At 46.0% G+C, this 14301-nt stretch overlaps 1 protein-coding gene across 1 annotated transcript in view; it reads right to left on the minus strand.

Moving 5' to 3' along the window:
• The window catches only part of LOC122540237 (short-chain dehydrogenase/reductase 3-like), a 21472-nt gene extending 9051 nt beyond the window's left edge, over positions 1 to 12421 (minus strand). Inside the window, exon 1 of the mRNA XM_043675646.1 lies at positions 11799 to 12421. Coding sequence (XP_043531581.1) covers positions 11799 to 12005 — 207 coding nt within the window. The 5' untranslated portion in view covers positions 12006 to 12421. The remainder of the gene's footprint in view (positions 1 to 11798) is intronic.
• Positions 12422 to 14301: the final 1880 nt, after the last annotated feature.

Here is a 14301-nt window from a genome sequence, read left to right on the forward strand (position 1 = left end):
AGACAGACACAGATGTACATATAGGCACACACAGAAATACATAGAGACAGGAACACAGTCAGAGAGACAGACACATACAGAAATGCACAGAGATAGAGACACACAGACAGAGACAGACAATGGAATGCAGCCTCCCCTTCTAATAGCAACACCTCAAACCCCCTCCCAATCTTTCCTCCTCACTCCCACCTCACTGAGCTTAGCTGGCAATAGCCACCCCATGACCTAGTAGCTAATCCCCACATACTAGCCCAGTCTGTACAGACAAGCTGTTCGATCATCGCAGCATCACAGGCATTCCAAACACATCCTGGGCAGTGTACCTTCCAGCGAGGATCAGCATCAGCAACCTCACACCACAGAAAGCAGGTGACACCACATTTGTTCAGTATGTGGCAGTGTTTACAGGTTACACTGTACAGCCGCCCCAGCCATAGTTACAAACACTGCATGGAGACCCAAAGGACATGTGAATAGTGGTTTAGATCCAGCGACAGAACTAAACTGAATGCACATCCCTCACACTGAGGTCACCTCCAGTGGTCTCTCTCTCTCTCTCTAATGAGAGAGCAGCCCTATGGTCTGGTAAGACAATGACCAATTTACCTTTAGGCCCAGCATGAAGCCATCATTGTGGCAGACTGTCCTCGTTCATTGAAAGGACAACAGAATTACGCAAAGGCAGGTGCTGGGCTACATCACTACAGATACCCCGCAATTCTCATTGAAATTCAAGCAGCAAATGGTAACCTAGATATTTTCTAACCAACCTGTTCAGAGATGGTCCTAAACACTCTGGAACATGTAGGACTTGTACAGCTGTCTATTTCACCACCAGAAGTTTCGATGTTAAATCAGTGGTGACACACAAATGCCAGATGGCACTGCCCATTCCCGTCAGATGTGATAAACATTCTCTTGGTTAGGGATGCCAATACCAAGCAACAAGAGCCAGATACCACTATAACCAAACAGGTATAATCCATAGTGAGTCATTTTGTAAACCTTTTTGTTATCTTAAGCCAGTTCAAATACAGCAAGCAAGATGGGATCTGAGCTGTAGACAGGACAGCAAATCTCTAGTGCAAACGGGAGAGAGACAGAGTGAGCAGCAGTGATCCAGAGACCATGAGGCCATGACTGTGAGAATATAAGTGAGCAAGATAAAAGACACAACATGAATGTAGCTTGTGTGGGGATGCTTCAGTGTAATTTGCTGAAACCAAGTGCAGGAGCCAGTGATCTGTGCAAGGGGAGTGAACGGGTTCACATAGGAGTCAGCACAGCCAAGCCTGTTAGCTATGAGCCAGGGTGAATCAGAGGTCACCTCCAACACAGAACAGCATTAGCCTTGCACACTTCTATCTGCCCCCCACCCCCGATACCTCAATCCACCCATCCACGCTAAAGTAGTGAGAGAGTGACACTGTCAGTATTGGGATAGGCAGCGTCATTAGCTGAGGTCAGGAATGTTTAAACCTGGGCAGAAGTCTGTACTTGGGTATAGCCACAAATATCGCACAATCATGTTGAATTGATAATTACAAACGAAGGATCTAGTTTGATCGTTTTCTTTTAAATCAGGAGGGGGGGAAATTAAGCAAAACATAATTAATGATCAATGTAAAAATGAAACGGAGGACCGATCCTTAGCAGTTGATTTGGTTAGTTTGCCTTGGGTAAAAATAGTTAAGCTGGTTAGGCTACACAGAATGGGAGAGTGTGGAAAGCAGATGCTGTGAACCAGCAGATTAAACAGCCAGGGGCACTGGGGACTGATCTCAGGATCCTCATGATTTGGAGGTGCCGGTGTTGGACTGGGGTGTACAAAGTTAAAAATCACCAGGTTATAGTCCAACAGGTTTAATTGGAATCACTAGCTTCCGGAGCGCCGCTGCGTTGTCAGGTGCCACCTGTGAAGAACGCTCTGAAAGCTAGTGCTTCCAATTAAACCTGTTGGATTATAACCTGGTGTTGTGTGATTTTTTAACTCAGGATCCTGAGCTTGAGAAAGAGAATCCATCTGCTGTTCGACTCCCGGTCACAATTCTTCAAACCTGTTCTTGAAACTGCATCCGCTAAACCTGTAAAGGGCTACATTTGGCAAAAGCACCTTCCACTTTCAGACACAAGGAATAACTGCTCCTAGCAAGCTGTCGAATGGGGAGCCTGTGCACTGCTGGGAAAAGCCAGCAATCTGAGAGCATCCAGATCCTGGAAATCTATCAGACCAACTTCCTTCAAATATATAAATTGGAAAATAAATGCAACACATTCTGTGAGGCACGGTGACAAATTCAATCTGAGTTTGACTGGGTTTTCAAACTGCTGTTGCTGAGGTCAGACAACTGCAATAAACAGTAAAACAGGTTGTCCCTTTCAGGTCAAGTGTGTGTTTACAAAATGCCTTGTGTCCCAAATAACTGGCTAAAAATAAATACAGCAACATGCTTGCTGCTGGGGTGCTTTAAGGAAGGAGCTCACCAGGGTCTGAATGAACCAGTTGCAGCCTGCATAGCGCCCCTAAGCACCATGCCCAGCCCTCCTCCTATGCCCGCTGGACGTGCGTTTCCTTTCTAAGTGGTAAACAAGATTAATGACATCAACAGCACTCGGCTGACCTCCTGTTGAACCCGAGGCTGTGACTGAACTGCAAGGTGCTCCTCCAGCTACTCGAGAGAAAACGAGGCTTTCAAAGCATTCAGCAAACCTTGTGGCGGGGGTGGCAGTATTCCCATCTCTGAGCTGAGAGGCCCAGAGTTCAGATCCCACTTGCTCCGGAGCTGTACCCTGAGCAATACAGGGAGGACGCAGAACAAGCTAAACACAACACACATCGGAAACAAAACAACAGCAAATAAAGGGGCAAAATGTGAGAGGAAGTTAGATTAGATTCCCTACAGCGTGGAAACAGGCCCTTAGGCCTAACCAGTCCACATCGACCCTCCGAAGAGTAACCCACCCAGACCCATTTCCCTCTGAATAATGCACCTAGCACTACGGGCAATTTAGCATGGCCAATTAACCTGACCTGCACATCTTTGGACTGTGGGAGGAAACCAGAGCACCCGGAGGAAACTCACCCTGACACGGGGAGAATGTGCAAACTCCACACAGACAGTCGCCTGAGGCTGGAATCGAACCTGAGACCCTGGCACTGTGAGACAGCAGTGCTAACCACTGAGCCACCGTGCCACCCACAGGCACAAAAAGAATGGGGGTGGGAGTCGGGGTGGTAAAGGACAAAATAAATGAATACAACAGAACGACAAGAAATGGCAGAGTTATGACAGAACAAAAGCAAACAGTTTAGGAAAAGTTACTTTTCTTTAAAATGAGTGAATTACGACCACAGGATTGGCGTTTTTATCCAACTGGCGTCAAACTGAATTATTTTTTTAACCCCCGCTGCCCCATCCCGAAGTCCACAATTCAGATGCAACCAAACACCATAAATTAAATGCAACCAGTGTGGCCCAATTATTTCCCTGGTGGATGTCCATGTTAATCCTCAAATCCCGGTCTCCAGATATCATAATTCTCTTAGCGAGTTTTGAGACACTACATTGGACAAACAGACAGAAAACTAGCCATCACGATACATAAACATCAACTAGCCACAAAAAGACATGACCCACTCTCACTAGTGTCCTCACATACGGATGAGGAAGGACATCACTTCGACTGGGACAACACATCCATCCTAGGACAAGCCAAACAGAGACACACATGAGAATTCCTAGAAGCATGGCATTCCAACCGGAACTCAATCAACAAACACATTGACTTGGACCCCATTTACCACCTCCTGAGAAAAAGAACTGGAAATGACATAATCACAGAAAATGACATCACCAACCCAAGGAATTTAAATACATAAATAAAAAGCGGGCCATACCACCAGCGCTTCACCAGAGACTCTCACTGATGATGTTACCTAGAATGGTGACGAAAAGTCTGGAAACAAACCTTCCAGCTCAACATACATCCATTATAATTCTCTTCCTAAACAACTCAGCCTTACAATGTCTCTTCCTCTCTCTATCAATCCACTTTTCACAAAAAATAAAGTCACTCTGGCCAAGCTCTTGGCCAAACAGTCATCTTCTTTTTATATTAAGCAGTTTAGTGCCAAAGTCAGGGCTAACAATGCTCCAGTGAAGTGCTTTAAGATGTGTTACTGAAATAGAGGTGCTATATAAATGCAAGTTTTGGCTAGTGTCAGAACCTACTCTCTACATCATCAATTGCATTACTGTCTGGAACAGGACAAGTTGGGACACAAGGAAGGGGCATGTTGATGTTGGGTAATCTCAACTAACTACACTGAACCTCAAAACCCCTCCACCCCTGAAATAATGTCAAAGAGGCATAAACCTGCTGTAAACCCCCCCACCCCAGCTCCCAAAAATGGCTCCAATTCAGCAGGGCGGTGGGGAAACGTTGGCTAAGACCAGGTTTAGAGTTGGCTGTGATGCCTCTGATGGTTGAGCAGCCAGGATTAACATAGTTAACATTAATGGAGCAGCACTGATTGCAAAATCCAGGGTCCAATACATGACTAAAAGAACTCCTAGGGCACTAAGAACACTGGAGACTAAGTAACTCTGGAAGACAATGGTGGAGGAGGAAGGGATGGGGGAAGGGCTGTAAAACTGGAGCAAGGCAATACAGTACGCATTTTATAATCAATGTTAAATTCTTTTAAGATGTGTGGAGAAGCAAAACTTTCGAAATCGCTGATCCTGTTCTATCACTGGGCCAGAATCCTGGAACTCCTTCCCAAGCAACATTGCAGAGGACCTGCAGCACATTGACTGCGCTGGTGCAAAACCCTTTTTCATGGGAGATTAAGGGCAGGCACGGTGGCTCAGTGGTTAGCACTGTTGCCTCACAGCACCAGGGTCCTGGGTTCGATCCCAACCTTGGGTGACTGTCTGTGTGGCGTTTGCACATTCTCCCCGTGTCTGCGTGGGTTTCCTCCGAGTGCTCTGGTTTCCTCCCACAGTCCAAAGATGAGCAGTAATTAGCCATGCTTAAATTGTCAATTAGGTGCATTAGTCAGATGGAAAAGGGGTTTGGGTGGGTTACTCTTCGGAGGGTCGGTGTGGATCTGTTGGGCCGAAGAGCCTGTTTCCACACTGTAGGGAATCTAATCTAAATGCTGGCCTTGTCAGTGGTATCCATATGCAACCAGCGAGGAAAATTCTTAAAAGCCAAGAAGCTGCAGAGGGGGTTCCTGTATTTACTGAGTGCTGCAGAGAAGGCTGAAAGCATAAAAGTCCAGTCCCAAATTATTAACTTCATATCACTTGCAGGTCTTCACTTTACTCCAAATGATCTCACAAACCCATGACCCAAACAAACACTTTTGTCCCTACACAGATACCAACAACAACCCCAAACTCCTCAAAGAAATTTAAAATACTCCACAAGGCTTGAATGCAATGACTACATGAAGATGTTCACTTGCAGTAATACCAGCCAACTTCTGCAGCTCTACCTCAAATCTAGTATCAGCACTGGTTCCCTCATAGAAAGTTAAAAATCACGCAACACCAGGTTACAGTCCAACAGGTTTATATGGAAGCACTAGCTTTTGGAGCGCCGCTCCTTCATCAGGTGGTTATGGAGTATAAGATTGTAGGACACAGAATTTATAGCTAAAAAGTTTACAGTGTGATGTAATTGTAATTATATATTGAAAAAGACCTGGATTGTGTGTTAAGTCTTTTAGAATGGGCATGTGGGTTTCAGTGCTTTCATATGTAAATCCCAGAACTTCCTTCTCAAGTGAACTTTAACAATAAGTGCCATGTTGGCTCAAATAATGCATTGAAGGTGTGAGGTGCCCTGTGTGAGATTGTCTGTCCATCATAGAAGCCTTCTAATTAGTTAGCTATAAGCAATCACCAAATACACACCAGCCATGTCTGATATCCATGCTTTACATTAGGAGTCACTGGATTAACCATCACATGCGAGAGCCCTGATCAATTTCCTTCTGCTCAATTGTACCCAATGGAATGATTCAAGTAAATCCAGAGGCTCAAAGCAATTTAGAATCATTCTGTCTTATGTTGTAGTATCAACCACTGATGCCAAGAACACTCCTTTCTCCTCACTTAAATTGCCTTATTCTCCCAGTTGCCATGGTAGCATCTAAAGTAGACAGGCAGGAGGCTGGAAGAACACAGCAAGCCAGGCAGGGGGTGCAGAAGTCGATGTTTCAGGTGTAACCCTTCTTCAGGACTGGGGGTGGGTGTGGGAGGGAGCTGCAGATAAAGGGCGTAGCGGGGGGGGCAGGGGGGTGAGGTGGGAATAGGTGAAGACAGGTAGAGGGTACGACCTGGCTGGACAATGGGAGGAATGGATCCGGTTGGTGGCTGGGAGGGGGAGAGGCTGGGAAAGGAGTCAGGGGATGCCGAATGGAAGTTATTTGATGTTGGAGAACTCAATGTTGAGTCCTCCGGACTGTAGGTAGCCCAGGCGAAAGATGAGGTGTTCCTCCTCCAATGTGGGCTGTGGTTTGTTTTAGCAATGGAGGAGGCCAAGAATGGTCATGTCTGAAAGGGAGTGGTTGGGGGAATTGAAATGGGCAGTGACTGGGAGGTCTGGTCGGCCCCTGCGGGCCTGGCTGAGACACTTGGTCAGCTGTTCCCTAAGTTTACGTTTGGTCTCCCCGATGTAGAGAAGACCACATCGGGATCACCTGATGCAGTAAACTAGGTTGGAGGAGAGGAAGGTGGATCTCTGTCTCACCTGGAAGGACTGTTTGAGACTGTCTACTTTGAATTCCAGCATCTGCAGTGTTTTTTACCATGGTAGAATCTAAAGCCTCAGATTTAGCTTGGACTGTGAGCTTAGTAGATCATGGACATTACCACTACTCTACTGTCTCATCTTTACCTTTTCTAATCTTATAATAACATTTAGAAATAGTTAGCCTGTAGTGGGGCACTGTAACAGAGAAACAATCAATCAATCCAAGGAAGAAATTAGCAATGGCACAGGATAAGCCACTGTTGGGTCTTAATGAGAAGGACGCAACACCAGGTTATAGTCCAACAGGTTTATTGGGAAGCACTAGCTTTCGGAGCAGGACCAGCGCTCTGAAAGCTTGTGCTTCCAAATAAACCTGTTGGACTATAACCTGGTGTCGTGTGATTGTTAACTTTGCCCACCCAACACCAGCACCTCCACGTTAATGAGAAGCAGCACTGTCCTTGCAAAAGCAGATGTACTACACATTGCTATCATGGACTGAACAAGTTACATTGTGATCACAGACTCCCTACAGTGTGGAAGCAGGCCATTCAGCCCATCAAGTCCACAAAGAGCATCCCACCCAGATCCACCCCATACCTGTAACCCTGCACACCCCATACCTAACTCACCTGACCTGCACATTACTGGACACTACAGGGCAATTTAGCATGGCCACCCCGCTCAACCTGCACATCTCTGGTCTGTGGGAGGAAACCCACTCAGAGAAGGGGAGAACATGCAAACTCCTGTTGTGTACATCTCAGCGGTGCATGTGGCATTGTTAACCTACTGCCTCAACCAATGATGTTGGCTGCCCCACATGAGAACAGTAGTGTTTATAAAATCTTAGCTACCACAAGTCAACAAGTCCCAGTCATTAGTATCAACCTCAGCTACAAGGCTTACCCCATTCAGTCAGTTTCACTACGTTCTGTTGCTGAGGGATTATGGCATAATCCAGCATGTGGGTGATACTGGTAACCAAAACCTGGAAAATGCTGGCTTTAAGCGATGCCAAAATGGGTGCAAATGGGATAGTGAGCCACACACCAAAATGGCCCTGAGATAGGAATAACAGACCAGCTTGTGAGCTCAGCATTCCTGTTCCCACTGTCTTTACATCTGATGCCAGGGGAGGGAAGGATAGGAATGCTATCTGGCCTCTTCCTGTGGTGGGGATAATACAGACTGCCCCTTGTATTATAGGTCAGGGTCCATGGGTACTGAACACATTCATTCCAAATTGTCCAGTCCAGACAGTATTAATAAGCTATTGCACTGGGGGAGGCATCAGAGAATATCCAAGTTCTGCCCAATTAACCCTCTAGTACACACTATCCTAATGATGTAGTGGTAGTGCCACTACCTTTGGGTCAGAAATTCTGGGGTCAAAACCCACCTGTTCCTGGGATGTTGATGTAAACAACTGCTCACTGTCCAGCCAGGACGGGCTGGTTCAAAGGGACTTGTGCCCTGGCAACAGGTCAGTACAAACTGCATGCAAACGGGCAAAAGACACCTTGGAGCTAAATAGGTAAGATGTGAGTTGTTGTTTGACGTCAAATGTTGCAAACTATGTTGCTACTTTTGAGAAGCGCAGTAGCTACTGTACACCTCCAGTTCCTATATGCTTCAGGGATGCGATCCACCATTAGAATGGCAATTCAGCTCAATTACAACAAACCAGAGGTTAAAATTCGGAGATGCCGGTGTTGGACTGGGGTGTACAAAGTTAAAAATCACACAACACCAGGTTATAGTCCAACAGGTTTAACTGGAAGCACCTAATGAAGGAGCGTCGCTCCGAAAGCTAGTGCTTCCAATGAAACCTGTTGGACTATAACCAGGTGTTGTGTGATTTTTAAGAGGTTACAAGTCCTCTATGTTAAGACACCAACATGCAAATCACTCCTGGGAGATTCTATGAGGCAAACGCTTCAAATAATTTCAACATTTGTTTTCAATTGTGAAATCAAGTCATATTATACAAGCTTGCATTTATACAGCATTTTTTTCAGAACCACAACGTCTCGGAGAATTTCACTGCCAGCCCAAGTACTATTGAAGTGTAGAGGACTCATACAATGTTGCATCGGGGCAGCGGATTCATGCACAGCAAGAGCCCACAAGCAGCAATGTGATAATCTGTTTCTGAGATATTTACGAGGGGGTAAATACTGACAAAAATATTGGGAATATTTCACCTGTTCTTCTTCAGAAGCGACTTGGGATCTTTTACATCTGCCTGAGCTTGGGTTTGACCTTTTTTTAAGGACCATCTATTGGAGGACATTATTGCAGGACAGGTGACTGGATAGAGGGGAACTAATTATCTGAGGAAACTGAGCGAGGTCCACTTTTTGGTCTTTGGGGAGAGAGTTCGAGCTGGCAAGCACCCCTCCAGTATCTCATCCAAGTGGAATGCTCCATGATCGGGAATGGCGTTTAACCCTTTCAGCACCAGGTAGTACCCAGGCTGAATGGGAAAATGCACGCTCACTTCATAGATAATTGCAACACGAGATGAGATATTTCTTCAACTGGCACTCGAACTGTAACACATATTTCGGGGGGCGCCCTAAACAGTGCATAATGCCTTACGTTACAATCTTTGCTTTCTTCCTGTTAGGATTATTTTTAAAGAAACCTTAGACGCGGCTGGATCCTCCATCACAGAATAGACATTTTAAGTCAACCCTTTAAGGCATGTTATGACACATCTCTGGTGTAGGCGGGATTTGAACTCAAATCTCCTAGCCCAGCAGTAGGGAGAGGACCACTGCACCACAAGAGCTCTCCCAGCATATGGTACACTGAATAATATATCATTGGATAATAATCCGACTGGGTTTAAAGAGATAAATAACCTATTTCGTCTGATGTGGGAATCCAGAATAATAGCTGGGGGGCGGCAAGGTCACTTATGGAGATATCCTTCAAAAGTTAAAAATCACACAACACCAGGTTATAGTCCAACAGGTTTATTTGGAAGCACTAGCTTTCGGAGCGCTGCTCCTTCATCAGTTGTTTGGAGATTAAGACCATAAAACAAAATAATTTATAGCAAAAGATTACAGTGTCATGCAACTGAAATGATATATTGAAGAAACCTGGATTGTTATTAAGTCTTTCATCATACCAGAAGATGACATTTTTTTTGTTAGGGTATTGGCAGTATCATGGTAAGTAAGAATTCAAGGTACAGATTAGATCAAGCTCGGAAGGGGGGAGGGGGTTGTCCTATCAAACAGCTCCAGTGTCAAATGCGACTGGAGAGGATTATTGGTTTCTCGTCTCTTGCCCCAAAAAGGGACATCTTTCTGCTGGCCTGGGCTTGCAGAGTGAACAGCAAGAGTTGGCAGGCGATACGGAAGTCTGGTGGCAGGGAGGAGTGTAAGTACACCAAGTCTAATCTGATCTGACCCAGTGACCCAATGTCCACCCCCAATCTCTCCCTTCGACAGGGGCTGAGGGGGTGACTTGGCAGCAGTGGACAACACTGTAATCTGCATTCCTTTAACCCCAGACGCTGCATTACACTGGAAATATCAATCTGCTGAACTGGCTGCAGACTCCGTTCAGAGCCACAGGGATAAAGCGTGGGTTCCCTTCCCCTCAAACGGCGATGCAATTAATATCATTGGTTCGGGAAGAAACACTCACCAGCGTATTTAAATAATTCAACATTGTGCGCTCCGAGGGGGTGGTGAGGTAACTACAGCTACAGGCTGCTGCTAGTGACACATCAGGGGACTCTCTCTATCACAATACACACTGCACTAGTCTCACTGCTAAATACGAGGAGAAATCTGCACACGTTCCCTGCAATAAAATATTCCCAGATTTCCCTCTGCCTCTCTCTAAAAGCATTAGCGACGCGCCTGTTAGCAGGGTGGGTGTCCGGAATAGCAGCTCCCTCGGGGCTACATTCTAACAGCAGCACAGATTATCAACTAGAACTGCAACCCTCCCACTCTCAATACAACTGCCTACAAACTCTTCCAGTCACACAATTCGCCGTCTCCTGCTACCTGAAATGTATGTAAATATAGTATTGAATTTATACAAGAACTCTTTGGTTTTGGGATAGAGTCAAACTCCAATGTTTGTTTCCGTGATGTGCTACTGTACAGAACAGAACTGCGTCTGTAACAATGTATCCAAAGATATTATTATGAATATATTTTTAAAAATCCACCGCCTCACTTTCCATCTGTAGGTTTTTAATCTCTTCATAACCCACAATCGGGGGGGAGGGAGGATTGGGGGCTGAATGTGAAAATCACCCCCATTGCTCTAACCCCTTACTCGGGGAATTTTAAAAAGACACATGTTGTTTCCTAAAACACCTTTTTGAAGGGCATACACACATTTGTGCAGGACTGGTTCTAATCTGTAAAAGTCCCCCTCCTACCCCCCAGCCCCCATCACCTCCTGTTGTCTGTAAACAAAACAATGCTGGAAATCACAGTGGGTCAGGCAGTATTCGTGGAGAAAGAGCAACCTAACATTCGGAATCCGAATGACTCCTCATCAGAGCTGACATGACTTCCAGAATTTTATTTTTGTTTTCAGAACTGACTCCAGCATCTGCACTAACGTCCTGCTACTCACTGCTGCCTCCCTCTCTCTCTGCACGAATTGGATTCATAACATTTAAGAACTATTCCGTGCCATTTCAGAAAGGGACACACACAAACACACACACAGACTCTCACAATATACACACATACATACACACACACATACACACACAGACACACAATATACATACTCACCCAGACACACATATACATACACTCACCCAGACACACTAACACACAAACGCACTCACCCAGACACACTTATACATAACTCACCCAGACACACTAACACACATATACATACACTCACCCAGACACACTAACACACAAACGCATACTCACCCAGACACACAAACACACATATACACACTCACTCAGACACACTCACAGACACAAACATATACATACACTCACTAGACACACACTCACACAGAGACTCACACTCACCTTCCTCGCCCCTTGCTTGGCGAACTCCAGGGCCAGGTGGCGGCCGATTCCCCTGCCTCCCCCGGTAATGAGCACCGTGTCCCGGCTCAGCTCCCTCAGCCTGACCGGCAGCAGTAGCGACACGGCGGCTTTCACCACGTAGAAAACCATCTGCACGGGGAAAAGCAGGAGGGAAGCCAGGCTCCTCCAGTCCATCTCAGTGTTCATTCTAAAACAACGACACACAAACACATAGGAGAGAGAGAAAAAAGGGGAACTGCAACCGGTCCTCTTGCAAGTTAGCAAAAAAAAGTTTTTTTTCCCCTGTGCCCCTTTTAAAGTGCGTGTCAATTTCACTGTTTGCTGTTCAGTCAATTTCACTTGTTCTTTCTAAAAGCCACCGGCTTTTCTTTTCAACATTTTATTTCTTTCTTCTGTTCTCTGTCCAGGATCAACCAAAGGTTAATGGTCGCAGGGCAATGAGCCACAGAGACATCCATATAAATAAAAGAGCTGGAAGCGTTTGTGTGTGTGTTCGAGAAGCCGCGGTGAGTTTTTATACAGCGGGTCCATTAATCCTGATTGACGACTCTAAGTGTCGGGTGGGAGCTGATCCGCTCGGTACTACTGTATGGAGGCGATCCCTCAGCCCACACCGCCCCCTCCCTCCCTCCCTCCCTCCCTCCCTCTCTCTCTCTCTCTCACCCTCCCCCTAGAGTCAGCCTGCAACAAGCCAACCTCTGCACCAAAACTGCAGGCTGCTGTCTCTCTCTCTCTCTCTCTCTCCAACTCTGTCTTCGCCCGTACCCAGCTCTTGCAGCATCTGTACAGTGCAGCGACCACTGAGGATTACTCGTCTGAGGGCACATTTGTCGGAACAAGCGTTCTTTACGGAGCAAGATGGATTTGCAAATCGTTTCTGGTTTAAATATATGTAGGGCAACTCTTCTTTCAGGGAAAAAAAAACACCACTTCCAGCAATTTGCAATCTGTGCCTTTAATTAAAGAAGCAACATCTTCATACCTGGGACAGCACACTCATTCACTTTTCACAGCAATCCCACATACAAACTGCACGGTAATCTGCCTCGTGTATTTGCACCCAGGTTCCAGTGTCACTGCCCCTTTAAATGCTGTACACACTGTACAACAACAACTCGCATTTATATACCTTAAAAAAAGAAATCCCAAGCTCCCCACCGTGTGATGTTTGAGGACAGATGACTAAAAATATTGGTCAAAGAGGTAGGTATTGATGAGCATCTTTAAGTCCTAAGGCTGGAGGGATGGGAAGGAGCGGAGCTTGAAGGGAACAGCCGTCAGTGGTGAAATGTTTGAATTTGGGGGTAATCAAGAGGGCAGAATTGATCTATTCCCAGAAGTTGGGAGAGATGGGAGAGATAGGGATGGGTGAAGCCAAGGAGCGATTTGAGAATTTTTATTTTTATTTTCAAGAATAAGCATCTCAAATGGTTCCCTCAGGCAAGGTACCGACTCGGTGCCTGTGCCTGGTCTGCCCTGTATTACCCATTGTCAGTTTAGGAGCTATCGCCCTCAGTTCTTGAATAGGTGCCCCTCCTGTTCGTTCAACTGGCGCCGGCGAGACGTTAACACGGACTTTCCCCAAGACAAGCGAGCCATGCAATCACCTGCAGCAGGGTATTGTGACTGCCTGGGAGTTATTGCAACACTGTTGCAGAGAGCACGCATTTTTAAAAAAAAAATTAATAGAATGAAAAAGGAAGTCTCTGCCCAACATGTGTCGGAATTGAGAACAGCTGGCCTCGCTTGTAAAACCGGTACCTCCACCCACAGGTGAGTGAGTCAGTGTTCATGATGTTCCCCTCCACCGCCTCATGACCCCGGCGCCCAACTCACCAAACCACCTTCCATGCCCTGTGCTCAATGAACCTGACACAGCAAGATGTTGGCTGGTTTTGCCTGATGTTGCCACTGGGGGGATTATGAGAGCAACTCAATGTTACGTGTGTGTGTGCGGCTTCCTGCACACCTCCCTCTCCCTTGCCTGTCTCATTTTATCATTGTCTCCTGCCCTCTCTTTCCCAGTTTCCCCTTTGCTATCAGCTAGTGCCAAGAGTCTGGCTTCACAGTATGGCATCTTCTCTGGGGCATGAACTGCACCCCACATCCTCCCCTCAACGCTTCCTCCCCTGGATATTTCTTTAAATGCACCTTCATAGCTGTTGTCTTTCACAATCTTTCCTGATGAATCAGGCATATACAAGAGAATATGGGTCAAAGATCAGAAACTGGCAATTCCTGCATTGAACTTCAAAAAAAAATCAGGGTGTGTAAGCAAGAGAAAACTGATTATCATTGAACTCCGAGACATGGTGTTGTAGTCAGAGAATCAAAGCATTCCCAAGAGGTCATTCAATGATTGTCCAAATAGAAGTTATTATGAACAGAGAGCTTGAGCCAGACATGATACTCATTGGGAGAGCCAGTTCTGACCAGATAACTATTCTGTCATACTGTGGTGAGCTTTCGATTTGTCAGGAAA

Source organism: Chiloscyllium plagiosum, chromosome 34, assembly GCF_004010195.1.
Source record: "Chiloscyllium plagiosum isolate BGI_BamShark_2017 chromosome 34, ASM401019v2, whole genome shotgun sequence".
Taxonomy (NCBI): domain Eukaryota; kingdom Metazoa; phylum Chordata; class Chondrichthyes; order Orectolobiformes; family Hemiscylliidae; genus Chiloscyllium; species Chiloscyllium plagiosum.